Below are 27,041 nucleotides of genomic sequence, written 5' to 3'. Positions count from 1 at the left end.
AAAAAAGTAGAATTATCAGAAAATGTCCTGAAAACAAACGTTTTAATATGGCTCTCCATCCACAGAAGAAAAATACAATCCTCAGAACTGCACATTACAAACTACTCAAGGAAGACATCTACAGCTTTTCCACACAAGCAGGATTTAAAAGCTTACCTGCACCTGTTTATGATACCTGCAAAACGTCCAGTTCTGTCAGAATGCAGACAAAGTAATGCACAAGCAAATAAACCTACATGGTCTGTGTGTGCAGGCTGTATCTAAGAGATACATCATACACCCTTCAGTCTACAATAGCTTAACTTTATATGTCTGGCAATAATACGCATCACAGATTATTAAGGAATACTCATCATAGGTAGAGATAGGGAAGCAATGTAATAAACAGTAATACCAGTATTTAACATAATAAGAGACTTGTTCAACAAGGCATATCTTCTCATCAATTATTTTCCTGTGGCTCTGAGTCCTGAAACTTCATTACGAGCAAATAGGGGCTTCTAGTCTACCATAATTTACTTGCCAAAAATTAATAGATCAATAAAAGATTATTATGCCTGAAATCACCTAAGTTGCCTTTGGAGACATGCAGTTCTTTGATATCTTCTTGATTTTATTACCAATGAACATCACAGATGCAATTATTGTAATACCTGAAACTGTCATAGTATGTAATTAGAGCATTTACAATCTGGTAAAGCACCATACAACCAGTATTATTTATAAGCACAAATTGTGAGAGGTTAGCATGCCATCATTGAGGCTGTTCTAGCAGTTTCTTATTTATCTTTTACAAAATGGTAAATACAATTAGCATTCCTACACATCACCTGTAAAATCCTTCACAAATACAGTTCAAAAAAGAGTGGCATCTAAATCCAGAGCAAGGCCACTCTGAAATACAGGCTGGAGCCTACAGAATCCCAGAGGTTTGTGCAAGCGACTCACAGACTTAGAAAGCTGCACACCTTCTTCTTGGGTTGACTGTATAACCAATGAATGTACAGATACCATAGTTATGAAATATACCAGAGAGTTTAGCTACACAAACAGAATAGATTACACCCAAACAGAATAGATAGAATACCTGCCTGTATCCTGGGCTCACTATGGAACTCCAGAGGAAGGGATCTCCAGAAGAGAACCTTCCCTACTGGCAGTCAGCTCTTAAATGGGTCTTAGGAGAGGTGGAGCCAGGCTCCACCCCTTCCAGCAGCACAGGTGAATTGGCTTCACCTGTGCTCCCGTGGCTGACTCATTGCTCGCCTCAGGTGGTCAATCAGAGATTCAGGCCATGATTCAGCAGTTCCCATACAGTTGACAGTATTGCAAGTCTGCCTCTAACAACAAGACAGGAAATATTCAAATAAATTCTCTGATACATCTAACAAAAAAAATTACACTTTTTAACTGTTCACAAGCATAATCATTCAACATCTTCAAACATAATAAATACATATTTTTATGACAGCCTAACTCCTTCCAATATAAGGAGAAAGTATTTAACCAGCACACTAATTTTCAAGATCTCTGCTTTTCAAATGCGCTTATCTAGAAACAGTTCCATAATAATGAAAACTTTCATCATTCATAGAAACGTGACACCAGAAGTATGAAGAGATATCACATAAGAGGCTATCAAAAAGTAATTTTCCTTCAATTTAGGTGGAATAGATTCCCGTAGGTGGACTGAAATCTAATTAAAATTACTTCTGTCTTTCAGTATTTGCAAATTGAATTATACTGAACTGTCCAATTCAGGGAAAATTGGATTCAGTTTAATCAGTCTTGTCTGAACTGTGACATTTTTGCTTTTTCCACTTCTGGAAATGTATTTCTACCAGGGGATCTGAATAAAGTTTGACATCAGAAGGGAGAGTATGAAGGCTTAACAAATTTAAGTGGCTTGGGTATTTTAAGTGAATGACAGACATGGGGTTTTTGGGCATGGAGGGGTGGAGGCAATTGTACTGGCCACACATGGCCACACAACACCCAGAACAAAGTTTGCAGATGTACCACTGCTGAACCAAGAAATCAAGAATGAAGCTGCATGGTAAATTTCACATCATTTGAGATTTAAAACAGAAAAAATAGCCAATGTTATATGGTACCATGCATTAAAAATGTGATTCAGTTTCCAAATAGCACATGTGTAAGCACAGAGGATTTGACTGGCATCTGAAGTAAAACAAATAGGAGGCTCAGAAAGCCAGTGTTTAGCTGAAGCCCAGGTTCCAAGGATCTGAGTAAGATGGCATTTCCCTGTGGACACGAGCCCTCATCAAGGAAAAAACAACCGATGTGGCTCTTCTGCCCTGAATGATGTAGGATTAATTGTGAAGGAAAAGCCTTTATATTTTCCAAAGGCTGCTCAAGACTCATTGGACAGAATGGAAAATAAAAGTGCAGTAGAAGCTCGGGATCAACAGTGAAAAAAGGGCTGCTATGTCAGCTGCACAGCACTGCAGTCTTGTGCTTGCAGTTTAACGTGCAAGTTAAAATTAACACGGAATTGGTCTACTCTCTATTACTATAATAATTATTCAAGACCTAAAAAAAATGCGTATTTAATCATACAAACCTTTCATTGAGACCACTGTGAGGTGCTTCTTCCTATTCACACATTCAAGATTTTGCAACGGAAGCGAAAAAGAAACATTGCTCAAAGGGCGCAAAGCCTGATTTAGTTTAAGACAGCAAAATCCTGAGGGGAGCAAAACCCTGAGAGGTAAGTCACCTCACACCAGTAAGATAACGCATCGAGCGCTTGGTACAGCAGTGCCGTGCGAGCACGGCGTAGTGCGAACAAGAGGGATTCGCCTCTGGTGGACGCGCGGTAGGAAAGGCGCCTTCGGCCGGAGCGCGGCGTGAGGAAAGGCGGGCGGGAAAGCACCTGCACGCGCGTTAAAGTTCCGAGAGTCGGTGGGTTGGGAGGATAAACACACAGTTCTGTCAGAAAACGTTTTTTCTTAGTTAAACGCCAAGATGATCACATAAAGCCTAGAGGGAAGCGCTCCTGCAGCCTTCCCCAAAGCGCGGAGCGTTAGGCGGGAAGCACCCGCAGCCGCGCGCTCGGCTTCCCCCTCAGACAGCGCCAGGCCCGCGCCGCGGGGCTCCCGGCGACCTCGACGGAGTCCCGGCGACCTCGACGGAGTCCCCAGTCCTGCAGCCCTCGGGCGCTCGGGCCGGGGGAGCCGCTCTGCGGCCGCTCCCCCTCGCCGAGGGAATGAGGCTGCGTCTCCCCCCGCCCCGCGGCGGCGCGCACTCACCTACGCCCCGCAGCGCGTTGACAGCTCTGGGCGCCGCCATCTTGGCCACGCGGGGCGGGATCACGTGGCCGCGGGAGGCGGCCCGGAGCGGTCCGTCCACCTCACGCCGCGGCCGTCGCGCGCGTGTCGCCTGAAGCGAGTCCCGCCCGCGGGCGCGCGGCAGGTACGTGACGGGCCGCCCCGCACCTCAGCGCCGCCGCCGCCCTCGGGGTGAGAGCTGAGCGGGCGGCAGCCGTCAGGGCGCGGCTCGGCGGGTCGGGCCGGCAGCGCCCCCTTCCCGCCCGTCCGCCGCCCGTCCGCGCTGCGCCTCGCGCCTGCAGCCGGGAGCCCGAGCCGGAGCCCCAGCCTGCGTGTGCGCGGCTGCGGGCGGGAATATCCGCCTCGTCAGCTTTCGGCTGCGAGAGGCGCGGCTGTGAGACGGCGCTCGTGGCGGCGGGACGGGCTCGGGAGCGCTGTCAGCGCTGTTCTGCAAGTGCCGGAGTTGCGCCCGCCTGGTGTTCTAGCGCTTTTTGAACTTGGTACTTTTGTGCTCCGCTATGGTAACACAGCATTTGTGAAGAAAGTTACGAGGAGCTCTTTCTGAACTTCCTGAGCGTTTGCTGTTTACTTGTTGTTGGGGTCTCTGTAGAATCTGAAGGTTGGGGCTTGAAGTTCAAACTCGCGTATTTCTTGTTATTTCTTCTGCGCAGCCAAATCTGGCCTGTTTAATAAAGGTCAAGAAAAGCGAAGCTCGCTGTGGAGCTGAGCCTTCTGCGAGCGTTGGTGGGGCGTCACCACGCCTACGGAAGTACCCTGTGCAGGGGTGGTGCGGCGGGCTTCATTGCCCTCCGATAAAAACCAAGCTGAACTTCTAACGTCTGCTTGCAAATTTCATTTGTTTCCCCACTACTTTTGTGCTTGGATTTGGCTTTTATTTATTTATTTTTCTAAAGCATTCTCAGTTGTTTTGAAATTATGTTTCTGTGGCTCCACAGAAGCAGCGCTGTGGGACGTAAATCACACAGCCACAGGCAAGCGCCAGAATGAAAGGACTCAAATGAACAGAAAGTGCCGGGGCAGTAATTGCAAGGAGCTGAAATGTACAAGTAACGTGAGTATCGTTCCTGTACACACCCACATGCGTGTACGTACACGTGGTACCCAGAGGATCAGTGACATTCTGAAAGGAGAGTGAGGCTGTTTGTCTCTAGAGTTCTTTATCTCCTGTTGTAGCCATGGATAATTTTTAAATTTGCGTCTGCAAATTTTATAATGTAGCTAACAAGAATAGACTCAAAGCCCCACTCACATAGGAATAGTGATGTTATTTACCTGCATTATTTACTCTAGAAAAAGCCTGAGAAATGGATGCATGTAAAAGTCAGACTATAAGAATTTCTGCCTTTAAGGAGCAAACTCCAGGAGTTCTCTGATCACAAAAAGGGTGCTGCATTTTCCTCAGTGCTCCTAGATATATGTCATGAGCAAAGTGCATCAGTTAAACAGCTGCCACAGCATGGTAGGTGGCCTATCATACAGCTTGCATCCAGACCATGGAATAGTTTAAAGATCAATACATTATCATATGTTGCCTCCAAAAATGAAATGATTAACTTCATACAGCCACATTCTCCACCAAGTGACATGTATAATGTGAAAGCAGTGTGACAGGATTTTAATAGAAGAAAAATATAGCTAGAAATAAATCAAGAAATAGCATTCCTAAGCTGCATAGTTGCAGCTCGTGAGCATCATTACCAGCTACTCACTGGTGAGAGGTACGTGTACATTTAATCTGCAGAGCAGAAATGAGTGAATCTTTGCACTGATCCTAATTATACAATGCAGTATCGTCTTTCACAAGTTCGAACTTCATCAGACACCATTTTATGTTATTTTTTGTTATTTGTTATTTTTAGGACTGCAGATACCCAAGTGCTGGTTCTTTGAGAATGAAGTTCAGTGTAAAGCAGTCACATGATGTCACTGTTTGGCATACGTAACTACACATTGCTGGGATGGATGTACTTCTCTGTGCCTGCAGAGAGTAGCATATCTCACACAAAAGTAGTTACGGATGAGGAGCAGTTCTCTATCATTTTTTCCTGAGGTGTTGCTAAAGGAGAGAAGCAAAATGGTCTAGGCAAACCTATTATCATCTATTTTCCTCAAGTCAATAAATATTTCCTATGTAGGGAAATCGAATGCCGCTGAGAAAGAACATAAAGTGAACATTTGGCTTTTGTCTGTTGCTATAAGACCATAATTCCATATTGTAATGGCCTTAAAACTTGTTGATGGCATAAGAAAATGTGAGAACTGGAGACAATATTAGAATGACACTGTTGACAGCTTTGTAATTAGCTTGCCCTTAAGCAGCAGGTTATTTTCCAAATACTTGTAGATACATGTTAGCAGTTAGATTTCCCAATTCCTTTTGCAGATCAGAAACCAAGAAGGGATCAATTAAAGGAAGACTGTTTTATGTTCTAAGAGAACAACTGTTCTGTAATGTTTATAATCTCTAGATTGATCTGAAACCTTAACAGTCATATTCAGTAGTCTTTAATTTGTGCTTAGGTTAGGATTTTCTCCTTTTTCTAATATAAGTAGCAGATTTAGTTTGTTAGGAAATTTGCATTAACAAAACAAAGATGACTATCTCAGCAGAAGAGATATACTCTATATCCTAACACAGTATGCCCAAAGAGTCACTCACGGTTATTTTCTAGTTCTGTTACCAAACAGAACCAGATGTATGTAACTGTCTTTTGCTCATGTTCGGCAAATTCTCTGAAATGTTAAAGATGACCAGTGGTGATTTGATTTGTCCTCTGCTTTGTGTTGAGATGCAGCTCTGGAGACATCAATTTTCAACCAAGCTCCTTGAGGATATCTCGGTTCCCTTCTTCACAGACAGCCTTGCAGATTCTGTCTGACTTACACTGTCTCCATGCTGTCAGCATTGATACATTTTAAATGTAGAATCTCTATGTTTTTTCTCTACCAGCATGGTAGACAGGCTCATGGTAACAAAAGTTGTGGGAAGGAAGACACAAAGCTATGCTTTAAAATGTAAGGGTGAAAGCAGTCTATAACAGGCTATGAAACAACAAAGATGTTTTATTGCTATTAATGCGTTAAAACTTACCTGGAGCAATATAGAAATATGCTTCTAGTTTAAGTGTAGAAATTGGATGCTCCTGGATTTAGGCTCAAACTGTTTAGACTTTGAGATTGTCTTAGAAGATTCTTTAGATCACAGCAGTTTTTGCTGGCCAAGCTGGTGGTTTTTTCGTTGCTGTACTAATCACAAGTAGGTGTCCCTTTTTCAGCACTGGTGTTTATCTGTTCCATGGGGCTGAACCTGCAAAATGCAGCAGCTCAGCAGGAAAGGGGAAGTTAGCTTGCCTTGGGTAATCTTGCTGAAATGTGTTCTAGAGAAGACAGGTAAAGTCAGGAGAGTTTATAAGTGCAGTGAGGCAGACTTAGATCTCATCTATACAGTTGTGCCTTCCAGTGATACCTGAAGTTCTTGGACCTCAATATACATCACCATTTGTTAGTGAACAGCAAGCATGTAAGTGCAAAATGTAGAAAATCAGGCAAAACTCTACCATAAATTCTTACAGCTTTAAGGAATGCACAATGACATGTTCACAGTCCCTACCACATTAAACTCATTCAAAATGAAGATTTTATCTTTTCCATGAAACTATGAAAGTCTCAAAAACATGAACACCATACAGTTTTGAGGATAACTGGAAGAAATGCATCTGAACATAACAGATATTGAATGTGGAACACCTCCCTTATTGTCATACCATTTAGAAATGAAGAAACAACACAAAAAAAAAATCAACCCTGGATGTCAAGTTCTTCCCATTGATCTAGATTTCTTTTGTTTGATCTCCCACTCAAAATGTGAAGAGGTCCTAAATGGAGCACATAACCCTGTATCTGAGGAATGTTTTCACTACTGCATGCTCTTTACCTAGCAAAGAAAGAAAATACAGTGTACAGTTCTGCTCCTGGTATAAAGATCAGTGGTAAAAAGGGAATTTTGAAACACTATTCCTAAGGCCCTGCCTTCATTTGTTATTACCTGAATTTCCTTCAGTTTGGGTGCAATTCCTGTATTTGCAATGAACTTTGAAGAATGAAAGGAGATTTTTTTCTTTCTTTGTTAGTTTCTCTAGACTCGAGGAGCAAGACTATTTTGAACATGGAAATCCAGGAATTGTTAGATCAATGATCTTTTTTGCTCGTGTTTGTACCATAGTAGGGTCTAAAAGGAGGCTCATACAGCATTGATAGTCTCATTTCTGGCAAAGCTAATTTCTGCAGGCTTTAGCTCAAGGAACAAATAACACAGTAAACTTATTTAAATGAGTAGTTTGAGTACTGGTATATGTATTGTTTTTCTTTTTAAGCTGTAGGAAGATTTGAGTGATGGGGAGGCCAGCCTATTCCTATGATTTTCCCTCCAGAGATATAAGCCAATATAGTGACAGCTAGTATATCCTGCAATGAATGGGGCTTGCATCTGTCCTGTCTTGTGTAATAGCCTTCCATTTCAACTAGTTACACTGACCTTCTAGTCTCACAGTTTCAAATATTTCCAACTTTGTGGCTTACAGCCTTTTGTAAGTGAAACGTTTTAATGGATAGAACTTGTGGTTTGATTGAAATCTTTCTGGTCATTGAAGGAAGGGCTAGCAATGTAAAATTAATACAAATGGGGCTTTGAGCAACCTGGTCTGGAGGGATATGTCCCTGCCTATAGCAGGAGGGTTGAAACTAGGTGATCTTAAAGATCCCTTCCAACCCCAACCATTCTATGATTCTATGATTAATGACTGTAATAGTTTCTGACACTACAGTAGATGAACCATATATCATAAGATAAGATATCCTAGGCAGAAGAGTGAAAATTCTAAAAAGAATATATTTAAATTAATGAAGTAAAGGAACTATATAAAAGCACTTGCTTCCTACAGATTTGTAAGTTTCTTACATTAGCTAAGGAAAGTGCTTTTGGAATTAATACAAAACCTTGTTTGCTTCTCCAGTTGTGAAGTATTTTTTCTTAAATCCTGAACCTGTGGATTTATGGGGGGCAGTTGTAAAAAAAATATGCCTAAGACTACCCCCTGTAGAATCTGAAGTAGATAAGGTCCTTATAGCTAGCGGCAGCAGGATCCACTTCTCAGAACAGGTAAGGAGCCTGTACTCCAGATGCATGCCAGCCAGACCAAAGAACCAGTCTTGTAACTTGTTCGTGTGGCTGAAGAACGCCCAGGCTTAAACACTATTACTGTAGGACCCAAGTGAAACAGTCTGAGGAGGATGAAGTTAGGAGAAATTTAGAACAGCTGCAATATAAATATATACTAATCATGTACTAACTTGCTATTTGGTTATCTATTAAGCCCTGAGGCAAAACAGAAAGGTTAAAAAATTCAAACAATTTACGTGTTATTGTATCTGGGAATCTACAGTTTATTTCAGCAGTAAGTGCTCCCAAACTTGAAGAACAACATTTTAAATCTACAACACTAAAATAGAAAATATTTAAAATGCACAGAAACACAATTTACCCTTAATGTGATTAAAACGTCACAAGGTTGTTTTTTTTTTGTTTTTTTTTTTTTGCAGTTAAGTGGCAATTAAGGATGTGCTTCATAACACTGTGTAGAAATCTGCAAGTTTCCTGTACAGGTCAGATCCTCATGCTTGTGCAAGTCGTTCTAGGACTCTTCGGTAATCTGAAACAAGTTGCTGGAAGCTCTCTTCTAACTGTTCGTGTTGCATGTTTAGGTCTATTTGGTTCAATTGATTTGTCAGCTCTTCTGGTCTTAAGCACCTTCTCATCTTGGCAAGTTCTCTCTGCTTTTTCTAAGCAATTAAATAAACAGTAATTTGAACATAAGGAACAATGAAGAGTACAGTATTTTACTGAACTTATACTGAACAATATCTAGGTATCTAGGTCTTTAAGAAGTCCCTAGTCCTTTAAAAAATAAAAAAACACAAAACCCCAAAACCCACTAACAGTTTAATTAGGAAACCTCTTCTGTTAAAGCTCCACAGTTTCTGTATTACCAATTATCTGGCAAGCTGAAAACTCATTTCAAAATTTTTCTGTGTTTCTGCAACAGTTAGTCAGGAAATAGCTCTAAGATGCAGAACCAATGTTAATAGTGGAAGATATTAAGAATTTAGAATTATACTGCACCTGTACAATACAATTCAAATGAAGTTATCAAGTGCTTTATAAAAAAGTTGTGTTTACATGACACAAGCATTAAGAATGCTGTAATATTGCCAATTCTTTATAAAAGGTTGCTTTCTCCCCAAAATTACTATATATTGAGAGTTCAGCTGCAGTTCTGACAAGTTTTATTCTATTTTTTTTAGAACAGGAGTATAACAAGATTTCTTTGTGAAACTGTTAAAAATTAGTATGTAAGCCATCCACTAGGCAGAACAATCATAAACAAGATGACCATATTTTAAAACATGAAACTTAAAAACTAAAAAAAAAAAAAAAAAAAATCAGGGAAAGGGTGCTGGCTTGTTTTGATCATTCTTTAGAAGAGAACTATGGTTGAAAAAGTGGAATATTTAAAGCAATAGAATATTCTAAAATTTCAGAAGACATATCGTATATCTAGCAGTACAATATCTGTAAAGTTTTTACTCACAATGCATTTATTACATGCAAAGACTAAAGTGAAAACAATTATTAGAAGCACTAGATCTGAAGCTGCTTATGGAATGAGATTTCCTCCGAATATTAAGCTGAATTACATGCTGAGGACATGTGACAGTCCTGTTGGATGAAAAATCATGGCCTTATTTGTAGTGGACAGCAAGTGAAATTTAGTAAATGAGACAAGACACTCACAAAAGAGAATAGAAAGTGTTTTGATTAGGATCCTGTCACTCAGCATGACACGGTGTTATCTCCAGATCAGCCAAGTGTTTAATGCAGTGCTGAGTTCTCATTTCTGCTAACAGACCCCCTAAGTCCAACATGAGTACAATCAAAGTTCTGCTATTTTGGTATAACAGGATAAGTGCTGCTTTAGGGAGGCTTGCAAGCTAATCAAGATACTTCTGATACTTTGTGAAACTTTTCCAACCAGGTTTTGGGTTGCTCAGTGATTACTTAATTGCAGAGTAGCTAACATGCTAGTTACAGCAATAAACTTAGGCTTGTGGGTTTTTGCAATCAATACAGAAACTAATGTCATTAGCAACTAGGAGATACATACATACACACACTATAAATACACACACACATACACACACACACACACACACACACACACGCACCCGTAATCTTAGAGAATCAGTTAATGCAACATGCAGCAAGCAAATCCTCAAAAGCATACTCGGTAGGAAATAGGAAAGTAACTCTGCACTAAGTTTAGTATTTGATTCAACTTCACAGTTGAAATTATATCCCATCTACAGGGAGTACTGTATAGACATGGCTAGGTTACCACTAACAAGCTGCTCTGTTAGACCTCGTTAACAAACAGAACAGGAATCTAAACTATACCTAGTTTTCTAGTGTAAATATATAGCATTTAACCCTCACCTCTAACTTTGTGGTTTATGTATTTAAGATACTTTCAACCTTTCCAAGAAAGTGACTTCTGTCCCCTCTCCCCTCCCTTTGCTCTAACTGGATTTTAATGCCACTAGTAGCTAGGTACTGTAAGGGTAATAAATTTCTGCTGGAATTGGGCAAGTAACAGGAGTCAAACAAGATCTTTGGTACAGCCATGAATGAATGTTCTCCGCATCTGTGTATGTCAGCTGAATGCTGCATAACTAATAGTAGTTGATTGGCAACATAATTGGCATCAACTACATTTATGGAAATGGAAGTAAAATCAGGTATAATTAGCCTTGAAATAAGTATTAAATGATACATAAGTCATATACCTTATAGGGGCCAATCAGCCTTCTTTTAACATCCAACCGGTAGCTTCTGGATTGTTCTGCATCACCCATATCTGTTGCACGCAATCGGAGAATTTCATAAACTCTCCTTGTGTGTTGCTAATAAACGAAAAGGAGAATAAAGAACACGTCTGAGTAAAGAGGTCATTCAGCAGTAGTATCACAGTATTTCTCTGCTGAGTAACTCCTCAGCTTATCGGAAATCAATCAGATACCAACAAAGCCTCAATCAGCCTGATCCTCCTTACTAGTGGGTTAAATGAATAAATGTTCTAGTTACTCCTGAAAAAATAATTTATTCCAATACAGCTAGTGTGTAATCTCTCAAAATGTTGCAGTGTCTGTGAAGGTGCTTTAAGGACCTGCTATAAATGAACAGCAGGAAGTCCAGAAGCCAGAGTCCAAAACTAATCTGAAGTAGTATTGGAACTAGAGTAACGTTAAGCAATTAATTACTACATAGTACCTCCTGTACTAATATAAATAATCTTGACATACTTATTGCTCTTCACAAAGTCCTCTGGAAATGCTAAAAATGACAATGAAAGAATATTTAAATGTTTCTTTTTACTAGGAACAAATGAATCAGTACATGCAAAATTGAGGTGATTTTGGAACACTGATCAGCAACTATCACATCTGGAAAGGAAACAGATTGATGTTTCTACTGTATTACTATGAACTGTTATAACATTAAAACTGAACTTAAGATCAACTACTCCTTTGCTGAGCAACAGGGTTAAAAATAAAATGGTTTGCTATACTAATCCATCTTTAGATTCTATTAAGAAAATAAACTTAATTATCCTTTTAGGTGTAACATCTCAGGTACAGAAGGCTGCAGGTGTACTTCTCTTATACAAACAATAACATTTTAATAAATATATTTGAATAAGGCTTTTCCTCTGCAACCCTCATTCAACACTTTCATAAAAAACACATTCAAATACATGTATTTTTAACTGAAGAGCTTACTAATGAGTTTAATCACTTGGACAATTATCAGTTTAATTGTTCAATTTAACAGTTTAGTTCTTCAAGCATTTAGAGCTGCCTCAGTAACAGTGCTAGCGTTACTACTTTAGTGTTCTGAGAACAACAGTGGCTATTTATAAAGATATACTTGAAGAGATGGAAACTGACACTTAAAATTGGAATATTTCAAGTTCTGTTACATTAATAGCATTAGATGGAAAAAAAGAAGGCATTTACTTAAAATCTTAAGCAATTTCTTCACTTTCAGATAAATTGTAGAAATCTGTTGAAATATGCCACAGTATGTTAACTCCAAGTCTCCACCCTTACATTTGGACTACTGTTATACTAGCTTGATAAGAATAGGTCCAACTACCACTGTTCCGATTTAATACCTTATTTATTTTCAGCTTCTGTTGAGCTTCCATTACCATTTCTTGGCTAAAGCCTTGCATTAACTTTCCTGGGGAAAAGCAAAGCAAGTCTTGACAGAGCTTTACAAGAACAAAGTCTCTTAGCTTTATGTAGTTTTCAGATGGATCTTCAGCTAGAAAAAAATTATAAGAGCACATGGTTAATATAAGCATTATTTGTTTCTTCGTTTTTGGTATGCAATTACAAGAACTGTGGAAGACAAGACCAGATACAACATTCATCATGTATAAATAGCTGTGCTTAATCATAAGTACTGCTATCGGAGTTTTAGATGTATGACAATACAAGTTAAATTGTACTGTGTACAGTATTATACACGTTTCCAAGAGACTGATAAAACAAGTTCAATCCAATTCAAAGCATAAACCCTTTTTTCTTGTATGTTCCCTCTATTCTATAACAGATGAGAGCATTAGAACTATTGTAAGACAAACTATGTGGAAAAAGACTGAAATAAAAGGTGAAAGTAAAGTTACTTGCATCTTGCTTGAAACAGTAGCATTGCTATCAAAACTGTAGCTTTATAAAAAAACCAAACGAATAAAAATCAAGAACTAGCTTCAGTGATCATCAACATAGTCCTATTTGCAACTTTGTTCCCACCTAGAACTACAGAGAAGGAAAATGTTACAATGCTGCAAATAGACTGAATCACTACTTAATAGTTTGGACAGGTTTACGACAATTGCGTAGCAGGGTCATCCTCTACCCTACCTTTATTTTTCTGTTCAGTTTATTGTTGAACAGCTTATATTCCAGCTGTGCTTTTTTGTTCATTTTCTCCCCCTTTCCCTCAAGATGAGGACTATTTTATGTAGTTGAAATTTGCAGTTTAAGAATGATCAAAAGCTAGTATGATACTAAGAGAAAGGAGTAGGATATAAGTTTTGGTCCCAGTATATGCAGCACTGCACAACCAGCAATTTGTTTTTTGGGTTGCAGATTGCTTAGGACCACTGCATCAGTTAAAAAGATTTGCACATGAGTGGAATAATCTTGTGTGGCAAAACTTATAGCACTTATTCTGCAAAAGAGATTGAAAAGGCCGTACTGAGATTCATTTATTCTGTTCCTTTTCATTCAAATTAGTTAGAAGAAAGATGAGGCAGTTTCTGTATGGTAAGCACTACCAACATACATTTCACTTGTGTCAACTAGGATAATGAGTTACAGTTGGGATAAAATATCCATTGCAAATGTGAAAGTCTGAAATACTTTATTTTTTTTAGGCATTAGTTTCTTCAAGGAAGTTGAAATTCTAATCATTCTGAAAAGAGGAAAGGCTTTACTTAACAACTTTAGAGGATATGTAACTATGCATTTTGTTCATTATCAAGGTTGCCAAGCCTGATGTTCTATCAGAATGACAATAAATTACCTTGCAGAAGTGTAAGATTACATAACTTTAGTGCCATGTAGAATATTGCAAGCTTCCTCCTGCTTTAATCCAAAAAGAAGAGTTACTTTAGTGCAAATTTGCTGTTTGCTACAAATTTGCATTAAAGACACTGAGCCATGAATGTGTCATATGATTTATGTAGTACTATATTTAAGACTGTTTATTCTCAGTTATAAAGGCTATGTAAAGCTTTGTAGTATTAATGGGAAAAAAAGGATAAAAATCACACAATGAATAAGACTTCCTACTGCATAAAGGAAGTTATGCTTCTTTAGGTTTCTATGAATTGGATTAAAATTACAAGGTAGATTACCCTGTGTTAGGATTATCCTGCAGTGATACCATGAAGAAAGCAAGTGTTGTAATGCATTTTAATTAGTTTTTTTGGAGGGTAGAGGAATAGGACATCTTTTTTTTCTTTTTGAGATGAGGTCTTAGATGACCTCAGATTTATATGTTTAAAGTGTATTTCTTCCTATATTGGACTTAAAACTAAAGGACAGATATGATTGTAACCACTTTTAATGCTATATTTTTAGGTGTGTGTACCCTCTCTCCCCGTTCTTTCATTAAATTTTCACTTTCATGTATTTGTGGGCTCACCTCTAATATGACAGGTGCATTCAGCCAGTAATACATGCTCCTGGAGCACAACTCCTGTGCAGATTTTTGTCTGTAGACTTTTGGCTTATATACATGTTAATACGCTATTTCAGATTTTTCTCAGTTTTGAGTTTTAGCTAATAGGAATAAGTTGAACAAGGAATCTGACAAAGCTTGATCTCCTGGCAAACTCAGCTGTGTATCTCACAATAAAATGGCTAATTAGCTGGTAATCCATGCATGCTAGGGATTGAATTTTCCTGGTGTGCTGTTCTCTAAGTAGAGGATTTAAGGAGCTACATTATATACAGTTCTTCTGTAAAATAGGGCACTGTTAATCCTGAACTGAGCTGAAGCTAAACCTTCAAAAGGCCATTTAGTTCTAACAAGTGAACATGAAAGCTGGCTTGTGGGCTAGCAGTCTCTGAATGCAACCAAACAGGTGAAATGAGTTAGAAATTTAGTATATACCTGTTATATCAAGTACTGTAGGAGAAGACATATAGTATCTATGAACTGTTTCGAGAAGCTGAGCACCATGGCCTTCTCCTTGGAATGGTGGCAAGATCAGCATCTGGCTACAGACAAAGGAATGTATTGATATTTCAGTTCAAATGCATGCTTTTGCAAACACTGCAGTGTAAAGGCATAAAAACTAAGTTTTTCTTAAAATACATGCATCGGTCTTAATGTTAAAACATAATTCTTACAGAGTCTTAGAACTGCTAAATATTCAAAACTTGTTTGCAATTCCCTCTGCTTCAAGAAGGGAACAATGAAATAAATCAGTGCGTAGCCAGCTAATAATGGGGATTTTTTTAAAACAAATCAACACCATTATAAACAAGTATTGGGAACTTCAGCAGTTCCCTCTTCTGAAATAAAAGGCAAGGCACGAGTTACGCCGCCAATTACCTTACACGTGGCCGGGTTTTGTCTGGGTACACATAGTAATTATAGACTGTCATGTAGCCTACGGTCGCAAAGAGCGTAGCTCCATCCTTATTATACTTCTCAAATCTGCAGATAAAACAGAAAGCCAAGCAGGTCAATTACAGTCGCGCTCCCATGCAGTGTCCATTTTCTTTTCCATTCTCCAACTGAATTTTCAGTGTCAGCAAGCTACTCTGTGAGGGCCCAATGGGTACACCTGCTATGTTCTGAATGTACAATTCACTTAATTGGTGTGCAGCAACTTGGATAAATCAGACCTCTTTACAGCACTTCAGTGCACTTGCCTATTATAAAGATGAATAGGTGGCAAGTAAAAGAAAACACAGGCAAAGCTCATTTTACTGTTTAAGCCTACATTCAGGGCTCTAACGGACAACAGCATTTAATTCAGCTCTATTCTCAAGGTTCCCCAAAGTATAATGGAGGAAAACTCAAGCCTGATAAACAATGGTTTTTCTTTCCTGGGAAAAATATCATTATACTGCTCCAATAATTGGCCAGCCACAATTAAAATGCAGGCTTTGTGGAGGTAATAAGGTCCACTGTTGCTTTAGAACTGTACTTACACTATAAAGTAGTTCCATCTTTCATCATCTACATCAATAAAGCTAGCAGTTTCAATAAACCACATCAAGAATGTCTGAAGCCTTTCATGATATTCTCGAAAGCCTGGACACGTCATGTCAGCCTAGGGAAAAAGGCAGGAGAAGTCAGGTGAAACCTATCACAGATGCAAAAGGAAAAAAAAAAATCCACAAAACCTAATTACTTCCCCCCATACAAAAAAAAAAAAAGCATGCTCCTAATCAATATATTGGTCAAATTATAATATTTTTTTATATATATATAAATATATATGTTAAACATTACAGAAGGTGCCTCGCTGCAAAGTAAACTTTAATTTGCTTACTCATGAAGTTTCACTTATTTTTCATACCTTATATATCTGATATGCAATGTCTTCACCAGCTTCCTCATTGTGAACAGAATATGTGTGTAGCAGCATTCCAAAGGGCTTAAAGTTGACCTCCTTTTCCAACAGAGAGACAAAGTCATCTGTGTTTGTACAAAAGCCAGGAGGAATAATTTCTCTAATTTTACTTTCAACATCATCTGCCTGGGGAATTCAAAACAGGGCAGGATCAGCAGAAGATTAAAAAGACAGCAAAGTCATCATTTTGCTATTAGAGATGAATATAAAAAGGAGTGCTACGGCCTATCAGTAACTTTAAATAAAAAAGACAAATATTCCTGTTGTTCAGATCTCTGAGCAGATAAAGATAACTGAAGAGATACAGAAGGGCCAGTCCAGCCATTGTCAGTATTCAAAAGCTAGTAGTTACAACATAAAAAGTTCCTGAACATGTTTATATTTAGTGACTGTTACATTTGTCTAAGCAAGACAAGGAAGGAAGCTGTGGATTCGGTCAAGCACTAGGAACAATATTCTTGTTTTCCTAGTTTGTTGGATGAAACATTAGTTTCTGAAAAATGCAATAAAATTGGTAGCTCAGGCTTTTCATCCAGCAAACCTCTGTGACCATGTTGCACATAGCCTTGTGGAACTGGGGTTTCCAAATAAGCAGCTTAACTGGTATTAGGTGGTACAGAACTGAGTGGAGAAAAAGGAACAAAGACTAAAAATGGTAGCCCCCAAACAAGACAGTGACAGCTAGCACCACTGTTGCATCCTTATCTCTCTGTGCTTGAAATGCTTGCTTGTACTCTAATCAAAGAATATTTCGAAAACAAAGCTGACAAAATAAAAATACAATTTAGAAATATGGTTAATAAATCTGACGTGTAAAATCTAACTTAGCAGAGAGGGAAGAAATATTCTGACACCAAAATTAAATTCAGAGATCAAAATTACCCTTTTCAGTTAACCAAACTGAAAGTTACAGACTATCAGCTGAGCAGACTTCATAATCCTTTTCAGACCCAAAAAGACCACTTGATTGAATACATTTACTACTTCTTTTTAACCATGAATATTTGATGAAGTTTCACAATAACGTATTACTGCTTCTCACCAGGCAATAAAACTTAATGAATTGGTCTCAACTTAACAAAACGGTACTCCTCAATACAACCCCTAAAAGCCTGACATTACATTCAACAAAATGAGCTTACATTCAATTCAAACTTTCCTTTGGACAATGAATCCAGGTTTTTACTTAATGGAGTTTGCGGTGAGTTCAGCTGTAATGTTTGTATTGTATCTATTTCCACAAGGACTGACACAAGAACACTTTGTGTTAACTTACTAAGCAGCTCTTTCACACCGTTTACATGCATGATGGGTATTAGTTTGAAACCAAGACCCTCGCTACTTAGCATTCAAAACAGGGAAATTAAGATGCTTAGAACAAAATACACTACAAAAGGCTAATACAACATGCTACTAATTCCTGTCCTTTCAACCATCCTCCCTTAAGTAGAGGCAATGCACCTGCAAATGAATAGCACTTCATCATTCAGTTACATTTTTAGTATAGAGAAGGATGGATGTGGTTCAGCACAAACAAGTTTTATTCTTAATGGTTTGGTACTACCAACATTTATATTTATATTTGTAGAGAGCACTATAAAGCGATTAAGATATAGCTCTACAATACTTGGTATAACAACGCAGTGAAAATGTGTACAGCCTTTACATCAATTTCGTTCTCAAAACAAAGGCCCTTTTCTGTTCATCTTCGAGCAATGCTAGCTTAATGTATTTTCTTTGCATTTCCTAATGTAACTGCGTAACAGAACATGAGCCATGTTTTGCTGAATCACTGAATTATATACATTAACAAGAATGGGTATTTGTAAGGAGCACAGCATTTCAGAAATGCTCATCTTTCTTTCAGACTGCAAGTATATTTACACAGATCTTAATTCTGCCCTGGTGATAAAGCCAGAGGAAATCACATCTAGTGACTTTCATTTTGCACATCTGCAAAAGATATGTAAAATAATCCACAATTAAAACAAGACTTCCAAGCACCAGTATGTATTACCTTCATAAGGAAATCATATGAGATGAAGATAGGGAATACAGTAAGGACTTGTAACCTAACTTGTTTTGTAGTAGGACTAATTGAGCCATCAGGATCTCTTCGTACATTACATTTGACTCTGGATAATATTAATGTAATTATACTAATAGGCAGTTATCACATTTGTGTATATTTTCATGCTATTTCAAAATGGTGTGTTCACTTAAAAATAATTATAGAAATATATTTGAAAGCTAAACTTTTCTACCAATTATAAATATTAACTCCAGTGAGGAGCAATGGAATGATCTGCAGTGTTAAAGTATGTCCAATATTAAAATTGCACTTTCATTAACTTGAGTTAAAACAGATGTATCAGACCAGCGCAAAGCATGATAACACGTGGATAGTAAAGACTGTTTCAGAGGTTAGTGAAATACTTTCCCTCACTCCATCATGAAAACTGGAAGAAAAGGTAGGTACTTGTACAGCTGCAAATCTGAAAGCAGCTAGCAATTCAGAGGTCAATGCTATTCGTATTTACACCAGAAGAAAGCAGCCTCTCTTCAGATATTTAAAAGAATTGACGCCACCCAATGGATAAATTCTGTCTATTTTCATTAAATCAAGTGCCAAACAAGAACATACATCTGTTCAAAACATGACAAGACTTTGCTGAGCCTTCCCCACTATTGCAGTGTAGAAGCATCTTCAGAGAGACCATATTAAGATGCGTAAATATGCCTGGTGCTCTGGCTGCTGACATTTCAGGATTTTCATCTTTTACCTCATAGTTAAGAGACCTTGGAAAAACAGCTGATCTGTGAGGTCAAATGGCCCGCATGGGGTTTTTGATAAAAAATGCTAGAGTATGAATAACTATAAACAGCATTAAAGCTCAATTCTCCTTGTAACCAGTTTGTTCAAAGCAGAGACTTACGTCCTTTCCTGAACACCATTTATTTGAAGCACAAAGATTACCTGTTATGCATAGCATTTATAGTTCATGCATTAATATGATTAACCCAAATGAGCTAAGCAACTAAACAGTTAACTTAGAAAAGTAAATAGTAATATGCATTTAAATTAACACCATGCTTATTTTCATCTCTGCAAATATGTTAATATTTTAAGGTAGTTAGACAGCAAATATAAATGGCAGAACAAGACTGGCTGCTATATCTTTTTTTCCCCTACAGTAGTTCAGATATAGTCACATGAGCAGCTTATTAGGACACATAGTCTGTTAGTGATATCAAGGAAAGCACATTGAAAGTTCTTCAGCCACATCCTGCAGATATTCTAGGAAACTATCTGGAAGCTAGCTCAAATGGATATTCTTTCTTGTTCCTATCTCAGTCTATTATGCAATTGAAAAATAATTCAATAGAGGCAACATTGAGCCTGAACGTAGGAAGGATTCTGAGCAATGGAAATAGTTGCAGTGTAAGCTTAGAGCATGAGAGACCTCATTTACCTTGTTTATACTTCCATATAAGAAAAATGGCCTTATTTGTACAGAAAATAGCACGTCGATACAAATGTGTTGAGGTGTGGATTCCTACTGTGATGTGATTTTGAAATTATGTTGGTGAAAGGCTGGAAGGAGAGGTGGCCTGTTGGATTTTAATATGGTTATTACTTAACCAACTGTCTTTCCTTTTTTCTTTATTTCTAAAAACTTTACAAACATTGAAGAACATGACCTTTCACTGGTAGGTGAAAGTCCTAAGGTAGGCTGCCCTAGCCTCAGAAGTATTTCAGACATGTCCAGACATTTACACTGTTGAACTAACTATAATCTAACACGGCTTCAGAACACAGAAACAAAAACCTGTAAAACTAATTTAACACAGTCAATTCAATTTTTCTTTAGAAAGCCTTTTCCTTGAAAGCATTTAAATAAGCCCTGATGAATTTGAAATATGAACTTTAAATCATGAAGATGTTTACTCTTGAAGAGAATAGCTTTCTTGGGCAAAGTAATTTGAAGTCAGTGCAAACATACAACCACTTCACACTACAGAATATTGTGAAGATTCACCAATCACCTTATTAACAGCTCTTTTCAAAATAAATCATTTTTTCCTTGCCTATAACTAAGTAAATCTCAGATGATATTCAATTATGACATTCAATTTTCTTAATGCACCAGAATCCACTCCGAAAAATTCATTCTTCTTTCTTAATGTAGTCTCTTAAATGTGAATTAAACCACTAGCTCTCCTGGAGACAGCTAGCATGAAAATAGACTTCTTTTTCATTTGGTACAATTTTGATGGCAGTATCAGAGTCAAAGGAAAGAACAATGAGAAAACATATACATAAGTTTTATGTTTTTTTCAGGTTAGCACAATAGGAAGCTTTATTTTTAATGTAACTCATGTTTGGAAGGACAGTAAGTAGCCCTAGAAGGTTTGTCCCCATTAAGTGTTCCCAATAAGTACAAGTCTGGCTCTATCTTTACCTCCACACAGTCAAACTTCTCATTAACTTTAGATGTATATTCAATGCGGAAGAGAGTTGACAGGTTACCAGCAATATAGTATAAGAGAATCTTCAGTCCCTTGTAGCCAAAGGCAACTTCACTGAGGAAGGAAAAAAGCACAGTCAGACCTCTGAATGAGTTTCATTGCAAAATACTCAAACCACAGTATTTAAGATTTTAAACCCACATCCTCCTTCCCAGTGAGGTGTACTAAACCTTTTAATAGTGAAAGAGAATCAAATTGGATGTATGCTATGTAGACAGAGATAATGCCTTATGCTATTTTAATTAGTAAATTTGCTCCTCTAGTGGAGAAACAGAACACGTCTCTGAACTCAGTAAGACAGCAGCTGTATATTTATGGTGATTTCAAAGAATACTTGAAATAACTAATATTGCATTTATGTTCATCATTGTCTTAAGTTCAATGATGTTTATTAATACAAATTGATAAATAACGCTTACTAAAACTTTGTAGTAAGCAGTGTAAAGTTTTGAAACATACTACTGCAAGCCATACTGTATAAAATACCCAGATTACAAGTCATAGCAACAAGTATGTTTCTATTCTAATAATAAATACTGTTCACTAAAGTTAAAAATAACTATGGAAGAGATACTTTATTATTATCTTAAATATTCTGAAAAAAAAAGTGTTTCCTGAATATAAACACTACGTTTAAGTCTTAAGAATTTATTTTCAAGAAAAAAAAAAGAAATGCAGAAACTATTGTGTTTTTCCTTTTTAAAAAAACAAACAAACAAACAAAAAAAGATCTTTTCTTGTGGTAACACATTGCTAATTTGAAGATTGAAATGCCAGAATAAAAGTGTGCGTATTCACTATACCGACAGATTGGAGAGTTCTCTCACTAAGAGAAGAGCAATGACTCTCAGTGACAGTGGCAGACATGCAGTAGTGCAACTGATTTTATTACATTTAATAATTGTACCTACATCAGTATAGGTATAATTAATACAGATCCTACTCTAAGTAGTTAGAATGTTTTTTAAAGGAATTGTAAATTAAGAAACAGCTTTAAGTAGTCCAAAGTTAAGTGCATATGGATTTTCCTTTTCTTTCTGGCTACAGCCAGAGTGTTTACTACTGCTCTTCTGAAAATATTAAATGACATTTTAGCACTAGGGACACAGTGGCTAACTTGCTTACAATACAAATGAAAGAATACTTGGAGAGAAAACTATATTTTTTTCTAAACAGTTTGTGTATCCCCTGAACACTTAACTGATATGAAGTCTATCATCTCGAGCAGAGAAAAACCTCTGAGTTAAATAGTTAACAATCAATGATCTAAAACAGCCAAGAACATGAGTTTAAGTTAATATTTATAGTCTTTTTAAATTAAAAATTCCATGGTGTATTGTTATTAAAAAAACAAATAAATGGATATATTGTTGACAGATACTTTTTGGTTTCGGCACTCGTTATTGTGAAAGTTTTAATAAAGAACTATTAATTCTTGCAGATCTTATAATGATGACTTGAACACAATAGCAGCTGAAATGAGCAATTCTGACTGTGCAATCCAGGCATTCTGTTCTCTGCTAGTATCTTTAAAATGCCATGTAAAATGACTACAAGGCCAAAACTCCAGAGGCTAGGATTCAAAGCCATTGTTTAACCATACAATCACAAAACTGAAGTATTGCTGTGTCACTTTACAATAGTTTGGTAGCATTATTTCTTTTTTTCTTTTTATTTATTTTTTTAAAAAGCAATTTGGAAACAAGATTCCCTTTAAAACCTATTAATTTGACTCTGAATAACTTAACTTACTCATCACCAAACACTTGATGGCTATACTCTGGATTAAATGTTGTGTTGTCATCCTCCAAATCCTCAGGAAAGCGAACTGAGAAGAAAAAGAGCAAGACCAAGTCATCAGCTTCAGTTTGTTCATACAGGGACTCTATGCTAGATGTCCATGCATTCTTTCACTATAAACAATTTCAGTTATGAACCTACGTTAGGCTAGCACACAAACAAAATAAAGACATCCTGTGCAAATCAGATGCATGTTATTTCCTCAAATCAAATCAGTGAGCACAATAAGATGGGGAAATTGACACAGGTGTATATGATTTCATATGTATATCTTGAATGTGACTGACTTTCACTCCATAGTGAACATTAAGGACACAGCCCAGCTGGATATTCTTACAGTAAGCAAGACCAATCATGTAATCAAAGCTTCCTTCTCATTTTGTCATTCTTCTCTCACATGCAGTTCAGAACGCTTCGTTGTAGGGAGTCTTCACAGAATGATGAACAGAAAAATGTTTATGAGCATTAATATTCACATTACAGTTTTGGAGAATTGGCATGGATACATACAAATCTACACTAATATTGGTATTTCTACCAATATTACTAAGATAATCAGCAATTCTTCTCCCACAACTTTTATTTTTCTTCAAACCTTGGCATTAGAGGTCTTTGCTGGTAACGAGAAAGCATTTGCTAAAGTAGCATCTACTCATACTCAGTAATGTAGCAAACAAGTATTTTATTCATGCTTACAGAGTTCGCTGTGGCTACTGCACAGTAACTGCAACTGAAGTTCTTCCATCACAAAATTGATGATTAGTGAGTGAAATCAGAAGTTAAGGTAGGATTTTCTAGGAGGATTTATAGAAGACTGAAATACTTAATTCCCAGATAGACTCTGCATTCATAGTTAAAATAACTTCCTAAAATTGGAAGGGATATAATTCTTCACGTGATTGTTCAGCCCCATTAATGAGGCATAGGTAACAGTTACATACTAATTTTGAATGAGTTACAATGCATGCAATGCTGTAGGACTTAACAGTGCTATTAAATGTTCTTTTTTAATTAAAAAAAAACCTACAACCTCATTTTACTACAGTAGAACTGGAGATGTAGTAAAAAGGATTTTCATTAATAAAGTTATCCAGGGAGTAAAATGAATGAAGGGTTTCTTAATAACAGGATGAAACTCAGCCCTCTCTAAAACAGAGATTCAGAGAGCAACCCACTTGAGACAAAGTAACAAGATTAAAAACAGAAAAGTATACAGCCCGTGTCTACATTTGTACTCCTACACTCATGGGAAAGGCATGGTTTTTTTGTTTTTGTTTTTAAAATGGCATCACCACTTTGTAAATTTCAATTTTTTTTCTAATACTGTTTGAATGTAAAACATCCACACTCTCAAAAAGAAAAAAGTAAACTGAAAATCTTAGGTGACATGGAGTAATGGGAACAAGTAAAAAGTTTCCCTGAGAACTGTTACAGAGCGACTCCTCAGATGTCTTGACAAAAGATATATATATATTGTATTGCTTCTCATCCTTTCCTTTGGTTTTAGAAAGGCAGAAGAGGAAAATCAAAACATTAGATATATAGATTATATATAGTCAAAGAAAGAGTATTTGAACAATTGTTTAAATGGAAGAGAAATGCTTCACAGGTTAGCAGCTTAAAGACTTAAGTGTTTTGGTTAGAATAACATCTTGTCTCAAAAGCCAATTATGCATTTAAAAGTCTACTAAGTTTTGCAGAAGCAACTGTTAATAGGAGTTCTTAAAAGTGCTTAGAAGATTAATTATTTTTACTTTCTTAATGAGTGATGCTATTCATACTGCTCAAGGAAACAAAATGATGAAGTTCTGGAAAGATAAAAAACACAGCTGTATTACCTATTCTTCTCTTATTAATTACCAATACAAGTAAGCTTCAAATATAAGTCAGTCCAACAAGAGTTCAGTAATTCTGCTTGTATTCTGGATGTGGTAGTAAGCAAGTTAGCCATATAAAACAGTAAACAGTTCTGAAAAATAGAGAGTGGAACTTGTTCTATACAGATTTTAAAGACTTTGTTGAAAATGGCTTGTGTTGTCTAGATGTTGAGGGAGAGGTAGAAAAAAAAAAACCTAAGAGCACTTGCCAGTTTTATTTATTGAGTTTATCATTTCCTCAAAAGAAATATGATGCATACTTAGGACTATATTGTAGCAAAAGTTCTAGAGAAGAAGAAACTAAAAGAACATACTAAAACCTCAAGAAAAACAAGGTGACATAATTTCAATGCACTCTAGTAACACGTTAATATATTGCTGATGTTATTATGTAGGTACAAGCCTGAGTTTCTGTAGCTGCACTTTACTGTACTATTCTCAACAAAATTGGACTATGCATTCCTATTCTTGTGTTTGTATATTAATAAGTACGTATTATAACCTAGGCAGATTTAATTATAAGGACTTTATTAAACAGATGTTAAAATATTCCAAACACACAATATTTAAAAACTGACATTACCTAGTTTTAGCTGAATTGCTTCGTTTGTGTTACATTTGTATTCAGCCAGCTTCTTCTCCATAGGAGTAAGTCCTAAAGAAAAAGTTTTTGAAAGAGCTTAGATATGTACAATCTGGGTCAGTCTAATTCAAGGAAAGTATTAAAAAAGGTTCTTAAGAACAGAAGGAAAAACTTCATAATGCTGACTTCATTTCAAAACACACTATTCTTCCTGCAAGTTCTAGCTTTTCATTCTGCCTACTTTTACTTATGCTGTTTTCTCACTATGAAGTGTTTTCCAAAATGTATGCAGATACCACATCTGAGTCAGAGTTAATGCATTTCAGGTGTTCTTGAACTGTGGCAGGAACACTACCAGCCATTATCGAGCCAGTACTTTCCTTCCAGAGCAGATAGGAAGGAAGGAAATTACAGCTAGCCTGTTTTCCGAAGTCTAATCCAGTGCACAAAAGGTGTGTCGCTTAGCAAGGTATTTTGCAAGTGCGTTAAACCCATCCTGCCTTTCAGTTCCAGCACTTAATCAGAAGTTCTTCCTTCCATTTCAAGTCATTCGCAGTGAGGTTAGGCCGGAAGCGCTGTCAACGGCCGGGCGGGCACAGAGCCGCACACGGTGCGCCGCACGGCTCAGGTGCAGAGCAGACCCACGGCAGCGGCCGCCCAGCCCACAACCCGGCACCCGGGGCCCGAGTTCTCGCTCCGCTTTCTCTGCTGCGGGGGTTAAGGCCACCGAGGGGCCCCTGCTCCCATTTGCGGCCCGGCACAAACTCGGGCTCGGCCGAGAGGAGGGACACCGTCCGCGCTCCGCTCTCCCTAATAGAGGGCCGACGGCAACACCCCGCCCTGCTCCCCGCCGCCTCGCTCAGCAGACGCAGGCGGGCCGCGAGCCGGCCGGGCCCGGCCTAGGACTCACCCGCCATTTCCCAGCGGCGGCGGCCGAGTCACCCGGGCAGAACGAATCAAGCCGCGCGCCCACTCGACGGAAGTGAGAATACGCGCACACGCTTCCGCTTCCGCCCGCCCAAAAGCGGCCGAGAACCAACGGCTGCGCTCGGCGAGACTAGGGACTCGGCGCGCATGCCCGGCCGCGTGCCGAAGATCGCGCCGTCCCGGCGGGAGCCTTTAAGGAGAGCGTTCATACGGCGGCTCGTTTGCGTGGCCCCACCCTCGGGGGGCAGCCGCGTCGCGCTGATGCGCTGGGCGCGCGTACGGCGCTGCTTCGGGCTCGCGCCTGCCTCGGCGCCGGGGCGGGCTGAGGGACCTGGGGGGGATCGCCCGCGCTGAGCGTCGAGGGCTTCGACTCGGGGTCCGGACCGCCCCCCGCCCTCGGGGCGGCCGGCGCTCGCCGAGCAGGCGGGTTTCTTCAGCATCCCTTCTGCGAGCTCGCGTGCGTCGTGCCGACGCCGAGCTGCCGTCGGGCGGTTGCGTTACCTCGCGGCCCGCGGGGTTCCGCTCCGAGCCTCGCGGCTGCGAGGCGCCGTAGGGCCGCGTGCCCGGCCGCTCCCTCGCCCTTACCCTGCCGCGCTGAGGGGCGCGGCCGAAGCGCCCTGCCGTTTCCCTGGGCCGCGACGGACTCCGCCGGGAGTCCCCCACCCGACGGCGCGGGTCGCGAGCGAGCGCCTTCCCGCCCCGAGGCGGCGGCCCCGCACGCCGTGGCGCGGAGGCGCGG

General features: G+C 38.7%; 3 protein-coding genes and 1 long non-coding RNA gene across 7 annotated transcripts in view; 2 read left to right on the top strand and 2 right to left on the bottom strand.

Annotated features, from left to right (window-relative positions):
* The window catches only part of METAP1D (methionyl aminopeptidase type 1D, mitochondrial), a 44,337-nt gene extending 40,891 nt beyond the window's left edge, over window positions 1-3,446 (bottom strand). The window contains exon 1 of one of the 2 annotated variants that reach the window (XM_031599475.2): window positions 3,273-3,446. In XM_031599475.2, coding sequence (XP_031455335.2) covers window positions 3,273-3,312 — 40 coding nt within the window. In that variant the 5' untranslated portion in view covers window positions 3,313-3,446. The remainder of the gene's footprint in view (window positions 1-3,272) is intronic. The other variant, XM_031599474.2, reaches the window with a different exon arrangement.
* Window positions 3,330-9,000, top strand: LOC149917254 (uncharacterized). The gene is made up of 3 exons (XR_016468266.1): window positions 3,330-3,435; window positions 4,247-4,362; window positions 8,910-9,000. It is a non-coding gene; the product is annotated as an uncharacterized LOC149917254 (long non-coding RNA).
* On the bottom strand, window positions 8,730-27,017 carry HAT1 (histone acetyltransferase 1). Of its 2 annotated transcripts, none has more exons than XM_031599473.2 (11): window positions 26,888-27,017; window positions 25,376-25,447; window positions 22,868-22,943; window positions 21,049-21,169; window positions 16,532-16,711; window positions 16,161-16,282; window positions 15,556-15,660; window positions 15,112-15,218; window positions 12,599-12,750; window positions 11,211-11,327; window positions 8,730-9,149 (listed from the first exon to the last, which is right to left on the bottom strand). In XM_031599473.2, exons 2-11 carry the CDS (start codon window positions 25,434-25,436, stop codon window positions 8,982-8,984), a joined length of 1,209 nt encoding a protein of 402 aa, XP_031455333.1. In that variant the 5' UTR covers window positions 25,437-25,447; window positions 26,888-27,017; the 3' UTR covers window positions 8,730-8,981. The 2 variants fall into 2 exon arrangements, with proteins under 2 accessions (XP_031455333.1, XP_031455332.1); XM_031599472.2 differs by lacking the exon at window positions 26,888-27,017 and adding an exon at window positions 26,286-26,429.
* The window catches only part of SLC25A12 (solute carrier family 25 member 12), a 49,662-nt gene continuing 49,031 nt past the window's right edge, over window positions 26,411-27,041 (top strand). Inside the window, exon 1 of one of the 2 annotated variants that reach the window (XM_090144021.1) lies at window positions 26,411-26,505. The gene's annotated coding sequence lies outside the window, so the exon portion shown is untranslated. The other variant, XM_090144020.1, reaches the window with a different exon arrangement.

This window comes from Phasianus colchicus, chromosome 7 (assembly GCF_987193195.1).
Source record: "Phasianus colchicus chromosome 7, bPhaCol1.hap1.1, whole genome shotgun sequence".
Lineage (NCBI taxonomy): Eukaryota > Metazoa > Chordata > Aves > Galliformes > Phasianidae > Phasianus > Phasianus colchicus.
The sequence above is the reverse complement of the archived record's forward strand: the minus strand, read 5'-3'. Positions and strand labels throughout refer to the sequence as shown.

Excerpts from the sequence above, each read along its gene's own strand:
- HAT1 (XM_031599472.2), bottom strand. Across the intron at positions 16,283-16,531 it reads TTGCATATCAGATATATAAG|GCTGACATGACGTGTCCAGG; the intron begins GTATGAAAAATA and ends CTTTTTCCCTAG. Across the intron at positions 15,219-15,555 it reads AAAACCCGGCCACGTGTAAG|CCAGATGCTGATCTTGCCAC; the intron begins GTAATTGGCGGC and ends CTTTGTCTGTAG.